At 37.3% G+C, this 23494-nt stretch overlaps 1 protein-coding gene across 2 annotated transcripts in view; it reads left to right on the top strand.

Moving 5' to 3' along the window:
• The window catches only part of pde3a (phosphodiesterase 3A, cGMP-inhibited), a 72422-nt gene extending 55059 nt beyond the window's left edge, over positions 1-17363 (top strand). For both annotated transcript variants that reach the window (XM_063004157.1, XM_063004149.1), the window contains 4 exons: positions 8744-8947; positions 9028-9189; positions 13662-13896; positions 16454-17363. In XM_063004157.1, coding sequence (XP_062860227.1) covers positions 8744-8947; positions 9028-9189; positions 13662-13896; positions 16454-16710 — 858 coding nt within the window. In that variant the 3' untranslated portion in view covers positions 16711-17363. The remainder of the gene's footprint in view (positions 1-8743; positions 8948-9027; positions 9190-13661; positions 13897-16453) is intronic.
• The last annotated feature ends 6131 nt before the right edge of the window (positions 17364-23494 follow it).

Genomic DNA, 23494 nt, shown 5'->3' with positions numbered 1-23494 from the left:
TTGAGACACGAACCCCGGTCACTTGGTTGCGAGGCAGTCGCGCTCACCACAAGCCACACTGGCAGTAACGAAAGGAATGCTCCGGGCACTAATAAAGTGAAAAATAGAAAAGGCAGCAAAGCTTAAAAAAATAGTTTAAGCAACGCTGGACGCGGACGCGCGAACGGGTCAAAACAGGATCGCCTCGTCCCACCACGAAGCTCGCTGGTGAAGGAGAGACGACCTGTAAAAGATAGAGAGAGGATAATTAGTTACACCTCAAACGGCGGATTCGAACCGGGAATGCCGGCGTGGGAGGCAAGCACAGCCAAGCTACGCCACCCGGGAATTAGTGAACTGCAAAGCCCTGAGAGGTTAGAAAGACCGGCAAAATGGCTGCCGCTAGCCTCCTGTGGTTGCTACAGGAGAATGCTAGCAGGTTTGAGAGATAAACAAACTCAGCGCGAGGGCTGAACGGAGTTGCACCGCACTTTCCCTGCCAGGAGTAAAAGAAAACCTATTTTACCTCGGCCTTACAGCCTACACACCCAACCGACCTAGTAGTCGCCTGGGGTAACCAGCTTGCTCTGAAAAAGTGCGTGGACACCGCTAACATGCCACAAACAAACACCAAAGGTGCGACGCCTGCTGCTGCACAGCGCTGGCTTAAATGAGCCAGCTGCAGCTGCAGGTCGTCAGCCCTAATTACAGGGCCTCTTATTTAAGGCCTTTTGTTTGGTTGTTCTGTAACGCCTGCTTCGCTGGGAACCCGGGGTAAGTTCACCAGCTACCGCAGGCACCCTAATAAGTATTTCTTTAAAAAGCCTATCTAACTCAGTTTTTGAAACAGCATGCTAAAATCATACAAATTACATCTTTGCTAACCATCGCAAAAACAGAATTAAAAACATTTTGACACCTGGAACCAGAATATACAAAATACTTGAATACTGGAATTTTCAAAAAAAAAAAAAAATAGTATTTAACCCAAACTATAAGATAAGATAACACTTTATTGATCCCAAGGAAATTGCAGTGTCACAGTACTTTACAAATTACACTGTTACAAGTTACAATTTACAAATTACAGTACAAATTACACAAGGGAAGACAAAAAACAACACAATTAAACATAACAGGGCATAGGCAAAAAGACAGGACATTATCAAAAAACAGCAGCATATGTATTATTGCACTAAGAGAAAAATATATCATTTTACAAAAGTATATTGCACTAAAAGAGATAAAAAGATATTACACTGATAAAAGAAATTAATCAACACTGTTCAGGTGGCAGGAGATCCGTAGTGTTTCTGGAATGAGGAGAATCATTGTAGAGTCTTACTGCAGTGGGAAGAAAAGATCTCACACGGCGCTCTTTAGTACAGCGCAGCTGTATCAGTCTACCACTGAATGTGCTTCTCTGTTTCTCCACTGTAGTGTGCAGGGGGTGTGATGTTTTGTCCATAATAGAAAGCAGCTTATTGAGTGTCTGGTTTTTTGCCACTTCTTCCAGAGTGTCCAATTTGACTCCAACAACAGAGCCAGCCTTCTTAATTAGTTTGTTTATTTTGTTCATTGCACCTTTGTTAATGCTGTTGCCCCAGCACACAACAGCATAAAATAAGGCACTAGCAACAACAGACTGGTAGAATGTCCACAGGAGTTTAGTGCACACTCCAAAGGACCTCAGTTTCCTCAGAAAGTACAAACGACTCTGTCCTTTCTTGAACACTGCACAGGTGTTAAAACTCCAGTCCAGTTTGTTGTCCAAGTGCACACCCAGGTACTTGTGTCAACCACCTCCACTTCTGCTCCATTGATAGTGACTGGTGCCAGGGGAGGTCTGAGTTTCCTGAAGTCCACCACCATCTCCTTTGTCTTACTGATGTTGAGCTGAAGTTTGTTCAGTGTACACCAGTCGACAAAGTCTGAAACCAGCTTCCTGTATTCAGCCTCCAGCCCATTCCTGATGCACCCCACGGTGGCTGTGTCGTCGGAGAATTTCTGCAGATGGCATGTGCCAGAGTTGTATCTGAAATCCGAGGTGTAGATGTTAAACAGGAACGGTGCTAATACAGTCCCCTGGGGAACCCCCGTACTGCACATAGCCATGTCTGAAACACAGCCCTGCAATCGCACAAACTGGGGTCGACCAGTCAGGTAGTCCATTACCCATGAGATGATAGACCCATCCACCTTCATCTGCTGAAGTTTCTCCCCAAGTAAGACAGGCTGTAAGGTGTTGAACACACTGGAGAAATAAAAAAACATAATCCTCACAGTGCTGCCTGTAGTGTCTAGATGGGAGTACATTCTGTCCATGTTATATGGTCTATAGTTCTCACCGACTCTTCTAATCAAACAAACTGCATCTTCACTATTTTTAGACCAGTTGTTCTTTTAAACACTCCACTACACTATCCTATTTTGGTCACCAAGTGTTTTGCCATTTGGCTTGGGGAATATGTGCAGTAACTTTTAAAAAAACTCTTATAATCTTTGATAAAATTAATACAATCATGCCAGAAAAAAATCTTAATTAAAAATGCTTATACAAAGCCCCAAAACACTTGGGCAAAACCTTTAAAATCAGTATACTTATACAATATATGGAAAGTATTGCTACACCCTTCTATTTATTAAATGCTTGTGCTTCAGCCATAACAGATAACAGGTGTAATAAATCAATTATATAAATGAAATTATATGCCTCCAGTGTCCATACAAATGCACTCTTGACTGAATAGGCACAAATTCTCACAAATATAAGTCCTGTGAGAAACTTTCTCAGCAAACTGCATAGTGGTTACTTTATTTTAATACCCTCGATGTTTAAAATAGGATGTCCAATGAACGATGGTCAGGTGTCCAAATATTTTTGGCCATACAGTGTGCCTCTTCAATTCATAACAGAAATAGAATTTGATGGCCCAGGGACATGGGAAAACCTCTAGTGTATGATTAATTAAGAAAGTAGGGTGTTTATTTTTTTGTAGAATGCATTGTGCTGAACATTAAAAGGTGTTAGACTTTATACTGTTCTGAGTTTAACATAATAAACATCTTTGTCAGCTGGTGATGCAAAAGGCACTGAATTGTAGAAATGACAAGTTAAAAAAGTAAATGACTTCACTTACTTTAATTTGCATTTTCAAATTTGACAGTACATTCTTAAATGCCATCTTCTTTGGGAGACACAACATGCATTGCATTTGCCAAAAGGTATTTGTTAACACAGCTACATAAAAAGGTATCCATGGCTTTCCTTAAAGGATTTTTAATTTCTGACTCACCGCTTGAATAGGGAACTGTCTACCTTTTTTTTTCCTTTCCCACCTGATCACTTCTTAAGGTAAGCCATGTAAAAGCAGCCAGTCAAGAGTTCCCCTTTTCGCTCACCTGTTTTACTTGCAGATTTTGATTATGTGCTTTATTAGGTGCCTGATTAGAATTGTCTAAATAAAAAAAATAAAAAAATAGAAAGATAAATACATAGTTTCATATAAGCTACAGTAACATTTTATTTTGAAATGTAGTGAGTAAAATTAAAAGTTATTGTTACAGAAGTAAGCAAGTAAGCAAGATACATAAAAAATATTTAAGTACAGTAATGAAGTATGTGTACAGCAGATATGAACAGGCAAATAGACCTAAGTGACTTTGATAAAAGGTGAAGATGGGCAGAGAATCTCCAGTTTGTCTTTATTGATCCCAACCATAATGCTTTGTGACCTAATGAAAAGGAAACTTTTCGTACACCATGGGTCACAATACGAACATTATCCCAACAGTCAAATGTGGTGGTAGTTGGTAGTCTAATGGTGTAAAGGTGATTTGCTACTTCAGGACCTGGCTGGCTGGCCGGCCATTTAAGATGGAACCAATCATTAATTTGTTTGCAAGACAAATTTGGAAGGAGAGTGTCTGATCATCAGGTTGTAATCTGAGCTCAAGTGTAGCTTGCAACTACAGTACTATAATTCAAATTAAAACAATTATCAAATTACTGGGTTTAGTAATCTAGTTATTAAAAAAAATCAGTTAATAATCTGATTGTTCATCTGTAGTAAAGCTGTTTACTTTCAAGTAAAATGAATTTGTTACCTTTTAAATTTAGTTCACTTAAAATTCAACATTTCACTAAAGTACTGATATAAAAGTACTGATAATACTGATGTTAAAGTACTGATAAATTTAAAGCCTCTTTTTAAGCATTTAACTATTGTATATCCTTTTATTACAGAGTAGTGCGCCAGACAGTGTATTAGCATAATGACAACCAATTTTTTTTAAAAGACTTCCGGTGCCACAAGTTTTTTTATTTTTATACAACTTTGTCAGAGTTCAGCATGATGCAGGCCAGTAAGTATTTCTACACACATGTGCAACTGCAAAATTAAAGAATAATAATTAGAATGCTCTAGCATCCAGACCTAATTCCCCTTTTGACTGTCAGGGTGTGCAGGTCAACAACAGCTGTAGTTCTTTGAAACTGGGGCAATGCTTTATAAGCTTCGCCCTCTGTATCCTAGGCTAGTCAGTTTTCGCAAAGTTGTATGGCTTCCAAATTCTTATAATCTCTTCTTTAATTAATTGGTTAATTGATTTTTAGTTTAGTGGTGCTTCTGACATAATCTGAGTTTTTTTGAAGTTTCTTGGGCTGAGAGTCTATAGAAAATCATACCCTTAAAGGTCTTGTTTCCAAAATGTATTCATATATTATGGCTGTAGACGTACATTCTCTTACCAAAATTAAAAGTGCTTGGGAGCAGAAGTTGGGCATTGTGTGTATTTAGCAATGGTTGGACAGAGCAATAAGTAAAATACATACAAGTGCACCGTGTTCCAGACTTTAGCTAATACAATTTAAGGTTTTACATAGAGTCCATTGTTCCAAGTCCCAGTTATTTAAATTCTATCCTAATTCTGTCAGTGATTGCTGTGATATATGCAACACAATTAATCCATGTAATCCAAGCCATATGTTTTTTTCTCTCTGTGCTTCTTTATGTACCCTATCAGATTTCTTGCATTTTGTCACAAACTGCATTTCTGACATTGTGTAAAATGCCGTAAAAAGAAGAATCTGTAATACACCAATTAGGCATAACATTATGTCCACCTCCTTGTTTCTACACTCACTGTCCATTTTATCAGCTCCACTTACTATATAGAAGCACTTTGTAGTTCTACAATTACTGACTGTAGTCCATTTGTGTCTCTGCATGCTTTGTTAGCCCCCTTTCATGCTGTTCTTCAATGGTCAGGACCCCAACAGGACCACCACAGAGCAGGTATTATTTGGGTGGTGGGTCATTCTCAGTACTGCAGTGACACTGACATGGTGGTGGTGTGTTAGTGTGTGTTGTGCTGGTATAAGTGGATCAGACACAGCAGTGCTGCTGGAGTTTTTAAACACCTCACTGTCACTGCTGGACTGAGAATAGTCCACCAACCAAAGATATCCAGCCAACGGTGCCCTGTGGGCAGCGTCCTTTGACCACTGATTAAGGTCTAGAAGACTCAAACAGCAGCAATAGATGAGAGATCGTCTCTGACTTTACATCTACATGGTGGAACAACTAGGTAGAAGTGTCTTAATAGAGTGGACAGTGAGTGGACACAATATTTAAAAACTACAGCAGCGCTGCTGTGTCTGATCCACTCATACCAGCACAACACACAAACACACTACCACCATGTCATTGTCACTGCAGTGCTGAGAATGATCCACCACCTAAATAATACCTACTCTGTGATGGTCCTGTGGGGGTCCTGACCATTGAAGAACAAGGTGAAAGCAGGCTAAAAAGGTATGTAGGGAAATAAATGGACTACAGTCAATAATTGTAGAACTACAAAGTGCTCCTATATGGTAAGTGGAGCTGATAAAATGGACAGTGTGTGTAGAAACCAGGAGGTGGTTTAAATGTTATGGCTAATCGGTGTATGTTAATTCTTTTGAATCTTTATTTAACTGACAAATGTAGACAAATGATTTCCAATGTTTTTACTGATCAACCTCAGTGTACTGTATTTTGTAAATAGAAACATATAACACACTCAAGTTGGGACAGAGGCAAAATAATAGTGAAAAGTTTATGGAACATTCAAGTTACAGCTTTCCATAATAAGCAAGGGGAATTGGTCTTTACAAGCAATAATGGGTTGTGGCTTACATCAAGAGAATTGCCAATCAGTTTAAAAAGAACATCTCTCAATGCACATAATGTAGTCTTTCATCTTTCATCATCTAATATTCTTAGATATTCATCTAATTATCTTCGTTTAAGGCAAAAGTGGAAACCACTGTTAAAAGTGTGTAAACTTTGAGCTCTCAGACAGCTCTCAAACCATCATGCTACAGTGATAAATAGAACCACATGGACTCGGGAGTACAGAAAATATCTAGGTCTATCTCTCAGATAGCCTTAAAGACTTTGGTCAGATGAGTCCATGGTCCATTCAGACTGTTATCAGTGAAAAGTGCAAAAGCCAACACCTGCCATGGTTTTGGTTTGCATTAGTGAGTGATTTGCATATGCTTGAAGATACTAATAATGCAAAGGTGTATATTGGGATTTTAGAGAGACACATGCTCTCACAGTGGTATGTTATTTAGATTACTTATCAATTTGAGTATGACTTAAGATAGGTAAACTATGCTGTGTACATGGTCATTTGAATTCTCAGATTACTGCTAGAACTCTAGCTTAATCATCTTATTCGTGCACATGTAATCGCTCCCTATGATCCTAAGCACAAGAGCAGGTCCACCACTATATTCAACAGTTGTTTAAGGCTTGTCTTTAGAAGCGTTTTTAAGTTTCTTCTTTTGAAAGACAAGTCATTTTTGCTTGAGTTTGTTCTGCTGGAGATAATGCAAGGGCTAAAGCAGCCCTAAGGCTTTATATGGTTTCCTCTAAAATAGATAAATCTGAAAGAGATCTGGCAATAATGCAATGTCCATGTTTTGACAGGGCACTTGGATGAAAAAGCTTACTGCTGTTCACTAGTAAAAATAGCCAAGATTAAATGCCAAATGTACAGTTCGAATTAAAAATACTTGCGAATGAGCAAGGAAATACTTTTATTATTTGGGAATTTCTTGTGTTTTAATGGTAAAACCCATAACAAGCATGTCTCCTTGTCAATAAATGTCAATTCTGTGTAATGACAACTGCTTGACTATTTACAGAATTTTACAGCAGTTTTTAACACCATCTAGAGCACAATGAATATGAGATTTTTGGGACAAGTTTATGTAAATTAAACAGTAGGTTCAGACACATTATGAGCTGAGACAGCAACAAAAGCAGGTTGCATTTCTTATCATAGAACATCACAGTGGTAGGACTGGAGTTCCTTTACATCAGACTTACCAAACCATGCCTTTACGAACCAAGTTGAAAGCTTAGAATGTATTTTATTTCTATCAGCAATGGGCCTGACTAAAACACACAAACTTAATAAGTATGTAGAGAAGTCCATTTACTTTCGGCCAAATAACTTATTGGCTTATTGTAATAAGTTCTTGTTTTCCTTTGCATGTCCAGCAAACATATATTGCTGTGAGAGCATTTTACAAAGGAGGACTGAAATATTTTATTTACTTGGTTTTTGTACACAAGAGTAATCACAACAAGAGTGTAGAGAACAAGACTAATATGATCAAAATTTCTAGTTCTAGTTAGCACTTGGAACTGCTACATTTTTAACCAACTGGAGTTTGGCTGATATATACAGCTGTGTGTTGTCTGCACAGCAGTAAAAACCAAGAGAGTGTGAGTCCTTTAACACCTACTGTATTTTCTAGCCTATTCAATAAAATGTTATGATCAACAGTATCGAACGCTGCACTAAGATCTAATAAAACAAGAAAAGAGATGCATCCATTATCAGAGGACAGCTGTCTATATACTCAAAAAACAGCAGATGTTAAACCAAAACCTTACTGGGTTTTCATATGACCATCCCAGTCCTCTCACATTAACCCCATAAAACCTGTGGGATGAAATGAAAGAAGAAAGTTCTCAAACTTAGGATTCTGAAAGATCTAGAGAGGTTGTCTAGGTGCAATGCTCTCAAATACATGTTTTCTGCAGTCTCATGAAGCATAGAAAAATATTCCAATCTGTTATTTTAGCTAGGGAGAATGTATTAAACAAAGGGGTGCCAATAACACACAAATTTGAGAAATGTTTTTTTTTTCTTGATATTAAGGTTATTTCATTGTATTATTGTAGTTCTAATAAATGGTTGCTTTTTGTTAATATTTTAAATGAAAGTTTCAAGCAATAAAGTATGTTTTTTACAGTTTGTTCTGTTCACATAAAGGAGTGCCAATATTTGTGAAGGGTATTGTACAACAATCAGCAATAGTTGATGCCAATACAATTGACACATGAAGCACTTTGCTAAAATAATATACAGTATGCCATGTAGCTGTACAATAAACATTTACTTTTTCATCCCTCACTTTAAGCACAGTGTATGGACAATATTGTTTTTAAATATTTCATATTACAGTTTTATATATATTGAGATACATTTAATTATACTGAAAAAATGTCTGTTAATTATTGTTTTACCACATGCTGGATACCGGTCACTGTTCTTATTTTATTACACTTTTTTCCTTTCTTCTTTTTTTTTTACACTTGGGTATTCCCAAATTTTTGGGGGGTATTCTCCTCCATGACATGTATTTGTAGAACTGTCTAATCCCAGTAAAGCCAATGTGTTGCTCTTGCTTGTTTAGGCAGTGCTGTACAATGACCGCTCAGTTCTGGAAAATCACCATGCTGCTTCTGCCTGGAATCTATTTATGTCCCATCCTGAGTACAACTTTCTTGGAAACCTGAACCATGTGGAATTCAAGCGCTTTCGTTTTTTGGTTATTGAGGCTATTCTAGCCACAGACCTTAAAAAGCATTTTGATTTTTTGGCTGAGTTTAACACTAAGGTGATCTATTGTTTTTTTCAATTCAGCTAATAAGTAATATTAAACTAAGGCTTTAGCTTAAAGTTGTCATGTGCATACAGGTGGGGCATGAAGGTTGCTCAGGTATTGACTGGTCCAATGAAAATGACCGGCTCCTGGTCTGCCAGATGTGTATCAAGGTAGCTGATGTTAATGGGCCATTGAAGTACAAAGATCTTCATCTTCAGTGGACAGACGGCATTGTCAATGAGTTCTATGAGCAGGTATGCATTGCATGTTTTTTTAGGGGTCCAAACACCAAAGGCGTTGGAGCCCTCTTGTTTTTGTTAAGATTTTTCTTTTTTTCTCTTCTTCTTCCGTTTCTTCTTTTTCTTCCTCCTCTCCAATTAAAAAAAACACACAGAACAAACCATAAGTGGGACATGAAACTTGATGGTCATTGGGTAGCAGTCCCTCCCGCTACCTAGGCGCTTGAGCTCAGTCTGACTGGCCTGATGGTGGTGCTAAAGGGTAGGGTCCATATCTCATACCCCGTATGACGTAGAAACAAAATTTTTTATTCTTAATTACTTGTTTCAAGCTTCAAGAACCATATAGCTCCGCCCACTTCGATTTGGAGCTAATCATATAAAAAAATCACACAAATTGACAAAGGTTTGCCAAAGTAATCCCTTGCACATGTGGTTATATTAGCTATTGTTGAGTGGTGGTTCTTGATGCAGTGCCGTCTGAGAAATCAAAGATCACGAGCGTTCAGCTTAAGCTTGCGCCCTTGGCCTTTACACACTGAAATTCCTTCCGATTCCTTAAATCGTTTAATGATATTATGCACTGTAGAAGGAAGAAATATGCAAATCCCTTCCGATCTTTCTTTGTGGTACATTGTTTTTAAATATTTTAATCATTTTCTCACGCATTTGTTGACAAATCCTCTAATCATCCTCTAATCATCTTTGCTCATCAAAGACTTTCCTGGATGCTGCTTTTGTACCAAATCATGATTACAATCACCTGTTGACGTCACCTGTTTGGAATCACATCATTATATAGTTTTTTCATCTCATTACTAGCCCTAAATTGCCCCTGTCCCAACTTTTTTTGGAATGTGTTACAGGTCTGAAATGCAGGAATGGAGGTATATTAACAAATGAAATGAATTTGAGCAGACAAAACATGATATATCTTGGGTTCAAACTGTCTGCAATCAAATAAAAGTCAAAGTAAATGCAAGGAACACTGCATTTTTATTTTATTTGCATTTTCAACACTGTCCCAACTTTTTCTGATTTGGGGTTGTACATAGTTGTACTTTGACTGACTGGCAGGTTGTTTCCTGGCAACCAGCTCTTTTCCTTTTTAACATGATTGAAAATAATAGCTTTACATCTGTAATTTTGACAACAATTAACAGTTTAATAAGGAAGGTGTTGTGACAAAACTTTTGCGGATTTGTATTCAGGGATATAAGTAGTCAATTACATACACAGACCCTTAGAAAATGTTATATTGCTAAATTCTTTGCACAATTTTATACGGCATCTGTACGTTTAAAAAAGCTTATGTGTAAACAACGAAGAGATGACCCAGTTATGTCAGGACCTATTCAAAGCATGAGAAGACCCTGTCTTATGACAGCTACCAGCCAACCAATACAACATTTACAGAGACAAGTTATATGCAGTGAATACTTCTGTTTCTCTTTTTTCCTGGTTCTTAAATGATTCATCTCCTAAACCTGACAGATCAATCGCACATATCAAATGGCCCTTTGGATCCGTTGCCACTGGTTGCCATAACAACAGGGGGCCTTGGCAGCAGTGGTTCAGTTTTCACTGTTAATGCCTCAATGTCATAAAGCAAATAAACTCTGTTTTATAATGTTATTAATGCTCTATAGACTATAGTCCATTTATTGACTGTAACTTGCATTTGTCTTGATGTGTAGGTTTGGAATATATTATTTAATTGGTTATTTAAATGTGTCACTATTTAGAACATGCTGTTACCATTTGACAATTAAAAAGTATGGTTAAAGGACTTTGCTATGCTTAGTACAATACTGCAAATTCAATGTTAAAGATAATTAATATGATTTTTATGTTTGTTTGTTTATTGGGATTTTAATGTCTTGTTTTACACGTTGGTTACATTCAGCACAGGCAGTTAGATTACACATGATTCATCAGTTCAAGTTCAATATCAAACACAGCCACAGACAATCTCCAGTTCACCTGACTTGCATGTCTTTGGACTGTGGAAGAAACCAGAGGCACCAAACATCTTAATTCCCACCAGGTCAGATTGACTCTGTTCTTTGGCTGGTTCAATTTTTTCTTGTCACATTACCCTTTTATGCCAAATAGTTATCAGGCCTCATATCATGGCCCCTTTGAGATGGAGACTTGAGGGAGGCTCACTGACAAGAGCTTGACCCAAGCAGGGGCCCTCCAGGAACCCTCTAATTCCTAATTGCAGTCCCATATCTGACTAGACTTTATTTTTGTGTTGGCTGCATCTTGGGACAACACTGTGATATAAGTCATAGTTAATCATTTTTCGAAGGGTTGCAGTATAGCTTTGCTAGTATTTAGGATTTAGGGTTCATGTCCTCCCTCACAGTCAGGTGTCAGACAGGGTTCTCCAGTTCTTAGGTTGCTTTTAAAGGGACTTCTGCTAGTTGTCGGGTGTCACTACCAGTCTGTCCTCTGGGTTTTATCCTCAAACTAATGACTAGGGAAAACCACGATCTGAAGCAGACAGTGCTTGGCTTCCACTTTTCGCTTCTTATGGGCTCAACACCTGCCGCATGGGCATGGAAGTACTCTGGAAAACCATTGTCATTTCACAGAGCCACGTTCCGTAGGCCCAACTGAGATTGACCAAAAGACAGTGGAATGTGTGCTGTGTTTTAAATGAGTCCATGTTACAGCTTGTTTTGAGGAAAAATGGCAATAGAGTGATGGCCATTTTATGTGAAGTTGAAAATGACTGTTGTCTGTCATGGTATGGGGGTGTACCAGTGCCTGCAGCATGTTCCAAGGTACCATTCACAGAAAAACTTATGTTGACATAAAGGCAAGGTCATTTCCCAGAAAGTCCACGGTTATTTTAGCAAGACAATGCCACGCCTTATTCTGCATGTGCTACAACCCTGGGGTTCCACCCTCAGTCCAATCGTCAGGGTGTACCAGAATCTAGAGCAGATTCTAAAGTGCTTGGCCTCCACAAATCCCTCCATAAGGGGCACAACACCTGCTATAGGTGGAGTACGCCTTCATCAATTTACTGAGCATGTTGCTGTTTGAGTGACAGTTGGTTTAAAGTTGTTGAACTCACAGCACCAACTGGAGCAGACAACTGGTTCCTCCCTGTCATGTAGGGATTTGGTGCATCAACCCAAATTTCAAAGTTCCGGGACTTATCTTGGACCCTGAACTCATCATGACATTTTGCCGTAGCTGTGCAGCTGGGTTAGGAACAAGACGATTTATGAGTAAAGGGATTACTATAACATCCTGGTCCATTACACCCACCATGACAAATGAAAAGCTGAGCTTACATCAGACAAAGCTGGTAAACCCTGTTGAGCTGTCAACTGGTATTCTGTTGAAAAGATCATCTGTACAAAAATGTCCAGAAGTGTAAGGATGTGTGGGTGGTGAATAATCAGAATAAGGGCCGTCTGTTTACCGAATAATATCCAGCGAGAGCAGAATACCCCAGTAGCAATGCAATGCCCCATTTTCATGAGTTGAGGCACTTCTGTAAATCCACCATAGACGTGGAATAAGCGCAAGTAGTGTGGCTGGGGTGCTTACCATTTTATGGCTGAAACTGGGAGGCGTACAAAGTTTTCTTACTGTTCTGCTTTCCTAGAGATTGGCTTGTCAGGGGTGTAAGTCCATCACATATCAGCTAATACATTATTATGCTATCCCTTTTCCATTTCCTGTTTTTTGTAGCTGGTTGTGGATGTCATAATTGTTTATTATTGTTTCTTTGTTACTTTGAGACATTCACTGTAGTAATGGGACTGTCAGGAGTAAACAAAGAACAAACAAAGAATAAACAAAGAACAAGATCTGAAGTAACCACTCAGCAAAAGACAAATATAGGAATAGTGAGGGACACAGATGAGCGTAATTGGCTCTGGTTTTTGGTAGCGGAGTCCCAGTTGGAAGTCTAAACTGTTTTGTGCATTCAGCTAAAAGGTCTTATTGTTTTGGTTTTAGAAAATGTGACTCCCTCAGCTAGTGGGTAATAATCAGGGAAGCACCAAAGATGACCTAGAAAACTTTGTCATTTGAAATCCTGAAAATTGGCTTTCACCCCATACAGCTGAAGGCTAGGATTAGATTTACTACTTATGGCTGTACTGTGGAAAAAATAGATATCTATTGGGAGACATAATCCTTATGATACACAAGATAAAACATACAACTGTTATCTTACTTTAATGGTGGGATGGGATGGCCTATCACTTTTATCTCTGCCACCTTCCCTGCTGGTACAATTCATTGCATGTTTCCATGACAACACCCTTGTGAATGATAGAATAAGAGAGAGAGGGGAGATGTATGCTGCACACACACCCAACACAGTACCTCTGTTCAGTACTGCCATTGTTTGTAACAGCTGAAGTCAATTTACTTTGTCATTAAAAGTTTTTTGTTTACTTTTGATGTATCAATACTCTCCTTCTCTCTGATTTCCATTTATTCATTTAATTTGTCAGGGTGATGAAGAGGCCAGTCTGGGATTACCAATCAGCCCATTTATGGACCGCTCAGCACCACAGCTAGCCAAGTTGCAGGAGTCCTTCATAACGCACATTGTCGGGCCACTTTGCAGTTCTTATGACACAGCTGCCCTCATGCCTGGCCGGTGGGTGGAGCCAGATCTCAACAAGGGTGAAGAAGGATCTGGTGTGGATGAGACTGATGAAGAAGAAGAGGAAATGACAGAGGAAGGTGGTTACACCAACTCAGATCACTCTACTATGTTCATATCTATTTGGGGGGGCAACAATTGTTTTGTTTTTGTCATTTAATATGCTTCTAGTACATCCCTTTTAATTTACACACAATGTATTTTGACCGTTTTGTTTTTAAATATGAACAGAGTATGTATTCATAATCATAAACAAAAAAAGTTTTAAAAAACCAAACAGTGAGAGAAGTTTTAAGTCACTAAATAAAATCTATTAACTTTAATATGTTAATTATACAAAAAAAAATGCAAGGCCCAACAGTCATGATGACGGTTTAAGGACCTTCTTAAAATCCCCAGGAGCAAAAGTAATTAAACAACACTGACATGGAGAAAAGCTTTAAAGCCACAGTAAACATGTTAAACATTACTTTCAATACTATTGCCAATTCACAGACAAAAGATTTATAAAACCCACCTCACAATGTTGAAAGTATAGAATTGATCTCATTTTGATTTATACACTTGTTAGTAAAACATCTGAAGTTAATAATTTAAAGGATTGTACACATACTTTCCCTCTCACTATGTCTGTTACACTTTCCCAATATACAAAGTTTTAGTTCAAACTTAAATACACAATGTCAAAAACATTATGTTTCTAAATTTGAAGTAAATATGTGTTTTGGAAGTGTATAAAATTACAAAAACAAAATAAGTTGATCAAACTGTTTATCAGTGGTACTTAATTACTGACTTGATGGCCAGATTAAGCACCTAAGTTTTACCGGCCCTTTGCTTTTTAGCAATTAATCAAAAGAATGTTTTCTTGCATTATCAGTGTCCACAGTCAAACATGTAACAACATGCAAGTTAGATGAATTGGACTTACAAAATTGCCCATGACACTGTTTGACATTGATCTACTAGTGAGGAGTTATGTGTAATCTAACTACCCGTCTTGTCATAAATGTAACCAAAGAGTAAAACATGATGATAAAATTTGAATAAATAAATAAATAAATATTTGCAAGTGGGTAAAACAGTCTAGAAAATTCAGAAAAAATACTGAAAAAATGTACTGAAATACAACTCCAGAAGCAGAATTTAATATCAGAATGCACAGCGCTAGAGACAAACGCTCTACAATGTTAACCAGGCAGTGGCCCAACTGGTCATCAACTAAAGCATGAAGAACTGAGTTAAGGAATCAACTGTATCGTGCAGTGACACTGTTGTGGTCCTAAATATAACTAAGGAGAGAGAGCACTAAGTGGATCCACAATCACAGCCCGCAAACTAGCTACTTGGTGCACCAACTCACTGACACACAGTCAAAGTCCCAATGCTTTTCTTCCAGAGCTAAGCTAAAAAAGAACAGAGAACAAGAGAAATGATCAGGGGGAGGAACCAGGTTCAAAGTGTAAGCAATGGCAAGTGGAACTTGTTTGCAAATGTTAACAATAAGCGCTTGGAACAGCGAGAATAGAGAGCTGTCTGTAGAAAGCAATTAACTCAGTAAATTAGTCTGCACTGCACGAATGACCAGGGTTCCCTTAAATAACCTCGATTTTCTGGTGCAGTTCATTAGTGCATTTTTTGGACTGCCCTTCTTGCTGTGAGTGGATGTATGAAGCTTATCAACCCGTTACAGGTTAAACACTGAGATCGTCTTTTTTCCGTGAGGATCTAAATGACTATTTTTGATGTGAAGATAATTGGTCCATAAGCTTTTGGTGTGTAATTGGTTTATGAAGCTGGATGGTTTTTTGAAATACATAAGCAAGATCACATCTTAAATTCTTTGAATAAACAGAATTAAGTGGTCTTGTCAAATTCCAGAGATACTCTGCAAAAGCAATTCAGCAAAGACTGGGCTAAAATCCCTCTAAAGCAAAAAGATGACTAATAAAAATACATTTAGTTGTAATTATTACTGCTGAATGACAGGGTATCCAAAGCAATACAAATTATTGTGTTCTTTTGTGTCCAGCAATAATACATATATCTAGCTTAGCTCTTCCTTTGTAGTAAATGTCTTATTTGATAAAAACATTTTTAGTTGCTGGTGACAAAGGAGTGTAATGTACAAAGGCATTTAACACAACTCACCCAACCTTTCCATAGAGCTCTGATATCCACCATAAAAGCATAAGGAGCTACTCTCTTGTCTGTGGTCACTTACACGAGTAACTAAAGAGTCCTCTTTTACAAACCCCATTTACAGAAAAGTTGGGATATTTAAAATGCAATTTTATTTAGATTTATACCCAACCATGATTTTCTTCCTCTTTAACCAAATCACCTGCTGATTGTGGAATGTGTTAAAACACTGTACCTGTAATACTCTATCAACATATTTTGCCCTGTCCTAACTTTTTTGAGTGTTACAGACATTCTTTGTACTTTTGACAGTAAAAAAAAATGTCAATCAAAACAAAGAAACAAAGAATTACAGATTTTTATTACAAATTGTAAGCATATTACAAAATGGCCAAAATGTAATTTTTTTAACAAAATGTACTAAACTTTTCTGGAATTGGAGTTTGCACATTTTGTAATTTAAAATGATGTAGATAAATTGTGTATGTCTTGCAGAGACACTGGTGCCCAAGAAGCGGCGAAGAGTGTTCTGTCAGATAACTCAGCACCTTTTGGAGAATCATGAAATGTGGAAGAAGGTCATTTCTGAGGAGGCCCAAAAAGAGATAGAGGAGGAGGAGTCATTATATTTCAGCAGTCCCTCTCAGCCAATAATGGCCATCCATGAGGAGGAAGAAGAGAAAGTGTTTAAGAAGCCAGTCCAGGAGCACAACGCAGAAAAAGAGGAGTTATGGCAAACAGATAAAGCATAAAGGGAGGTATTACTAAAAGACTAAAGACAATAAACAGTAAAAATATATCCTGAAACTGTAAATGAAGACACACAACTGTAGAAAATTAAAGGGAATCAATGCAAGAATAAGATAAGACTTTAAAAGATTAGTGTAGAGGAGATGTAGTAAACACAATTTTATCTTTTGTTTTAGTGAAGAACATTGTTTTTGGATTTTATTTTTTAACAAGGCATATATGTTTAATGACAAACAGTTGCCAGCACCTCACTTAGACACAATACTGTAGATACATCAGAAGAACATGTGCCTAATAAAAGCAGGGTTGAAAGGATCTGAGTTTCTTTGGCTAGGGTTTACTTGCCAAATTTAGAAGGTGAAGGTTGGCCATAAATGCCAAGCTGGGTTATAAAATGGGATTCTTACTTTTTTACTTAACTTGTAAATACCAGAAACATTTTTCACTCTTTCCACAATTTAGCACTGAAGTTTCACCTAACTTGCATGACAGGAGTCTTGGTGACCTGCAGTTGAGAGTGTTCCTATTTAATGCAATGAGCATTTCTGATAAGCCTGGTATCAGAGAGACATGCTGTGTAGAAATCCACAATAATGCCAACAGACCCTTTAGGTGCACACTAATGTGTACAAGAGTACACATTCCTTAAACTCTCAAAAACACAATAATCTGCATTTAAAAATATGCTTTCTAATGTAACCCTTTTAATATTATTCTAAAATATCTGTGATTTATTTTGTTTGCCACTTTTTTATGTGGAGTCAGATATTATGCATTTACAGCCCTCTGCATGTCAAATAAGATACCTTACTCTCACAGGTACAGTAGTAATTTACTTGGTATAACATTATTATTATTATTAATATTATTATTATTTTCTTTAAATTATTATTCTGTCAGTGTGTATATATATACTAGGTAGTTTATCAAAGACAAATACATTTTTGCAAGGTTATTTAGTAAGTCATGCATCCATTCCATCTTTTCTCTCTTGCTTAATCATCAAAGGATATATTGTAGATCTTTTAAGTTTATGTTAATAGTTAAGCTCATGTTCAGTCTCCCTTAATTATAATCATAGGTAAAGCAGTGCTGATACCTGTATGTATTGCATACACACACAAATCTCTGTTATAGTGTGTCAGCATGCTAAAATAGTTTCTATTTATCCATACTTTTAATGCAGTTCCACCAAAACAAACCTCTAACTAGTTTTGGAAATAAAAAAAAGACATGCCATATTTTGAGGCTAAAATTAAAGCAAAGATGACTTGCAGCCATGCACCCATCCTAAACAAGAAAGGCCAATCATACTTCATCCATTCAAGTAGCAGCTATAACCTAAAGGCACTGTAGTCATACACACAGTCATGTGAGCAGCTCATCATTCTTATTACATTAGATATGGCATAGCGATCCATGCAAGTAAACAGTTTCTCAGTATAATTTACCACAAAAGCAGCACTGTTGTGAGCAGCAGAGGGAAGCAGTTTTTGTTAATAGGTATTAAAAGATAAAACCTTTTTTAAACCTGATCAGATGGCACCTAAAACCTCTGTATTCAGAAATTAAATTGGACCTAAGTAAAACGGAGACTAGGTGAACTGGATGTTCGGCAGTCCAACATCTTTATGCATCATTATTTAAAAAGCTCCACCCTAAATTGTAGCATAACTCAGGTTTTAAAATCATCAGCTAGCAATATTTATAGAATATTGTGAGTATTTGCTCCACTTATTTTCTTCTGTTTTTGCTCATTTGTTGCATTTAAATGTTTCAGATCTTCCAAGTAATTTTAATACAAACCCCATTTCTGGAAAAAGTTGGCACATTGTGTAATGTGCAGAAAAAAATCCATGATTTGTTAATTCTCTGAGGTCGCCATTGAATGATACTCCTCTTCATGCTGCACCACACATTTTTAATAGGACACAGATCTGGACTGCAGGCAGGCCAACCAAGCACATGCATTATGTGTCTACAAAGCCATGCTGTTGTGGCAGATACAGAATGTCATTGTCTGGCATTGCCTTGCTGAAATAATAATGCTATTTTCAGAAAAAGATGTTGCCTTGATGGCAGAATGTGTCCCTTTTAAAATCCCAATAAATGCCTCTGCATCAATGCTACCTTCACACATATGCAAGTCACCCATGCCATCCCAAATCTACTTTATAGTATACTCGCCTGGAGTCCCTTGATACTTAAAAAAACATGTCCCCTTTCAGACTGTTTAGCTGGGTCAGTGACTTAACTTTTGGGAAAATTGGGACATTTTGTAAAATGCAGTAAAAGAGAATCTGTTATATCTGTTATTTGAGAATATTCAAGTTTTGAATAAAGTTATTTATTCCAGAATTAGCAAATTGGTGACAGCTAAAGATCATGGCTCACCATGTTGTGCGAAACCTTGTAAGAGAATTGTCAATTATTTCATGAAAAATATATCTTAGTGCAAATATGCTAATTATTTTGGTCTTCTTATTTAATTATATACATCATTTTGTAAAAATCTCAGTCTGTGTAGCTAAAATCCGGAAACCACAATTGAATGTGCATGCCTCAGACAACATTGCATGAGAAACTGTGGTCGTGTCACTTTACACAGTCCACCGTTGCATCAAGCAATGCAACCTGAATCTCTATTACACAAAGCAAAAGCCATAAATTATTTCCTATGCAGACACTCTACCAAGTTCTCCAAGCTCATCTTAGATGGGCCAAAAGACAGTGGAAGCACATCCATGTTTAGCTTGTTTTTGTGGAAAGTGAATGGTGAGTTCTCTGTGCAGAAGACGAAACGTACCATCCATACTTTTCAATGAAAGGTGCAAGACCTATGCCAGGCCACATTCACCTGCACCAATGTTGTGACTTTTTAGACACAGATCATGTGTGCTTAACTGGTCTCATTCATGTGCTACAACGTAGTAGCTTTGTAGACAAAGATTGCATGTGTTTGACTGGCCTTTTCTTTGTACTTTTGTAACTTACATGGAACCTATATTTAACAAATCACAGATTCTCGTTTTTATTCTACCAAATTTTGCAACTTTTCCATAAATGGGGTTTGCAAATTTTATAATAGAATGTAGGACAGAAAGGTTTATGTTAATTCCTAGAGAAGAACAAATATCTTATTCCTGTTTTAATTCCATGAATTCTGTTAATAAGCCCTTATCAGATTTGCAGTTGAGTTGTTTGTTTTGTCTGTGTGTGTCAGAAGACTAAAAAACTGGATGTCATGAGACTTTAATAAATGCACAATTTTGAATTTAGAAAATACAACTTCAACAGCAACTGTTATATACCACTCTGTGTACACCCATGTCAACAGAGGTGCTGTTATTTCAGGTTTCGAAAAGAATGACTAAGATCATGAAAAAATTGGTTTAAACCCATCCAAATTATTAATAGAAGTGTTAGACCACTAAACCACTCTTGTGTGCATAAAAGCAAGGCCTAGATAGTGTTGTGTCTATGTCTAAATGTAACTGATTTCCCAATGAATTTCATAATGAATGACAATCCTTCCTCTCCTTGGGTTTTGTGTAAGTCAGGAAATTAATGCTTTTTATGTGATGTAATTTTGATATTATTTGTGTTACTCCATACTCATTTACTAGCAAATTTCTATCTGAACTTGAGTGTTTTAAGTGCACATTTCACACAGTGTACATAAAATTTTTCCACTGTAAAACCATGGGCAGAAGTATGATGTATATAGCTTGTTTATTCAAGAAATCAGGGTAAACAATCACATGTGCTTGACCTGTATGTGATAATCTTATGGCATTCCAGACACAGCAATCTACTTAAGTAGGAATGACTTTTTATATTGATCATGTGATTGTTAAAACACAAAATGATTCTTTTCTTACTGTCATTGTTCTTCTTTCACTGCCATTCTTAATTGTATTTTATTCTTATTCCTATGAATGGTTTTCTGTAATATTTTCAGTTCAATCTTACATTATATGCATCTGATAGTGATGGTTCTTGGACACACTTTCATGAAAAAACACAAGCTTGTTGCATCTCTGAACATGTAATTTTATAAAAAATAGTGGACACCTCACTTCTAACTAGTATGTTGCACTTAAGACATGTAGCAATACATATTCTAAGGGGAGCTGTAAAATTACCAGTATTCTTTAAATTAAATATTCATTTTATTGCTGGTTATTGTTTCATTTTGTACAAAAATCAGTGCTGTACAGGGCATAGACTAAATTAAAATAGCAATTTTTGCATTATTTATTTATACTGTTTTGTAATTAACCTAATATCCTATAGCTCAACTATAACCAGATATGCTGGAAGTGCCTCTAGTGTATTCTGAAATTATTAGTAGTTGTCACAAGCTGATCATTGTACCTAGATGATGTAATGTAATTACTTTAAACACCTTTGTTTTCAGTGGTTTTATTTCTTTTTATTTTCTTGTAAGGAAATTGCATTTGTTTTGAAATGTATTAAACAAAACTGAAATGGCACCTCCTAAATTCATACAGTTTGTATGAAGAAGCACTTATTTACATTTCCTTATCTGTAAATGCCTACTTAAAAGCAGTAGATCAGTTCAAATGTCTGTTTATCTACGAACTCCATTTCCAGAGAAATTAGGATATTGTTAAATGCAATAAAAAAAATCTGTCATTTGTTAACTCTCTTGAGTATTTAACTTGCAAAAGTAGAAAGAAAAGATTTCCAATGTCTTCACAATGTGTTGACTTCATTGTATTTTGTAAATTTAAACACATGTGGGATTCAATGCCTGCAACACACTCAAAGCAGTTGAGACAAAGGCATTTGCAAGTGGAATTGCTCTTCTTGTTCTTCTTGCTTGATATGAAACTTTAGCTGCTCAACAGTCAGTGGTCACTGTTGTCTGATTCTCATCTTTATGATGCACCATACATTCTCAGTTGGTGGCAGATCTGGACTGAAGGCAGGCCAGTCAAGCACACACACTGTGTCTAAGAAGCCACACTGTTGTAGAGTATACAGAATCTTGCTGAAATAACTATGGATTTCCCTGGAAAAGACACTGACTTGATAGCAACACAGCTCTTTAAAATAAATGCCTTATAATCAGTGGTACCTTCACACATATGTAAGTCACCTATGCCATGGACATTGATAATAATAATAATACATTTTATTTGTAACGCACTTTACATTTGAAAACAAATCTCAAAGTGCTACAGAAAAAAAAATGAAATATAAAAACAAATATAAACATAGCATTATGAGACATACATCATAAAATCAGCGGTTATCTAACAGTCATAACATCTGTTAAAAATAAACGTTTTTAGACCCTTTTTAAAACTCTCAATCGTCTGTGGTGCCCTCAGATGGTTGGGAAGGGCATTCCATAGACGAGGAGCAGCAGAACAGAAAGCCCGATCACCCATGGTACTTAGTTTAGTTCTGGGAATGTGGAGAAGATTTGATTTTGCAGAACGGAGCGATCGCGATGACATTTTAGGGGTAAGAAGTTCTTTCATGTAGGGCGGTGCATTTCCATAGATGCACTGATATGTAAGGAGAGAAATTTTATATTCTATCCTTGCAGAGACAGGGAGCCAGTGGAGTGAATGAAGGATAGGTGTAATGTGCTCGTGTTTCCGTACTCTCAGCAGGATCCGTGCAGCACTATTCTGGATATATTGTATTCTCTGGAGACTCTTGGTAGAAATCCCGATGAGAAGTGCATTGCAGTAATCCAGCCTGGAGGAAACAAAAGCGTGAACCAGCTTTTCAGCATCTGAGACGGTGATGGTAGGACGAAGTTTGGCAATGTTTCTGAGATGATGAAAGGAGGTCTTGCATAGATGTTTAATATTGGCTTCAAAAGTGAGTTGAGGGTCAAGTTTTATGCCAAGATTGATAACAGTTGAAGAGGGAGAAATAGTATGACCAGCCAGTGTAATACTGGTTATAGGGGATGACTGGGTCTGGAGTGAGGTGCCAACCAACATCACTTCAGTTTTTGCACTATTTAGCTGAAGAAAGTTGTGTTTCATCCACAAACTTATCTCCTTCAGGCAGGCAGAGAGTATTGAAAGAGATGCTGATGAAGATGATGATGTGGGAGCAGCAGAATGGAGGGAATTTGTGTCAATTTTCATGTAAAGTTGTATATCATCAGCGTAGCAGTGAAATGAAACTCCATAGCGCTTTATAATTTGGCCAAGGGGAAGCATGTATAGGGTGAAAAGGACGGGGCCCAGGACTGACCCCTGGGGGACGCCGCATGTCACAGCATATGACTGGGACCTTGCATTTCCAATAGAGATGTACTCTGTTCTGTCGGTAAGATAGGACTGAAACCAAGCCAGAGCAGCATCAGTGAGTCCAATGGTGTGGTATAACCGGCGTAAGAGCATACCATGGTCAATGGTGTCAAATGCTGCCGATAAATCAAGGAGGACAAGCAGAGAAGGTGAGCCAGCGTCAGCCATCATCAGAAGGTCATTGATAACTTTAACCAAGGCCGTTTCTGTGCTATGAGCAGAGCGGAAACCAGACTGAAATTTTTCAAAAAGGTTGTTGTGTTTAAGGTGATCCTAGAGATAAGTGTCAACTACTTTTTCCAATACCTTAGAGAGAAAAGGAAGATTGGAGATAGGCCTATAATTTGCCAAAACTTCAGGATCAAGTGCTGTTTTTTTTAGAAGTGGTCTAATTATGGCAGTTTTTAGAGAAGGTGGAACATAGCCAGCTTGGAGGGAGTAATTTACTACAGTTGTAATCAGAGGACTTATAGTAACGGTGTGC

The sequence above is a fragment of the Trichomycterus rosablanca genome, chromosome 1, assembly GCF_030014385.1.
Source record: "Trichomycterus rosablanca isolate fTriRos1 chromosome 1, fTriRos1.hap1, whole genome shotgun sequence".
Classification (NCBI taxonomy): Eukaryota; Metazoa; Chordata; class Actinopteri; order Siluriformes; family Trichomycteridae; genus Trichomycterus; species Trichomycterus rosablanca.
The sequence above is the reverse complement of the archived record's forward strand: the minus strand, read 5'-3'. Positions and strand labels throughout refer to the sequence as shown.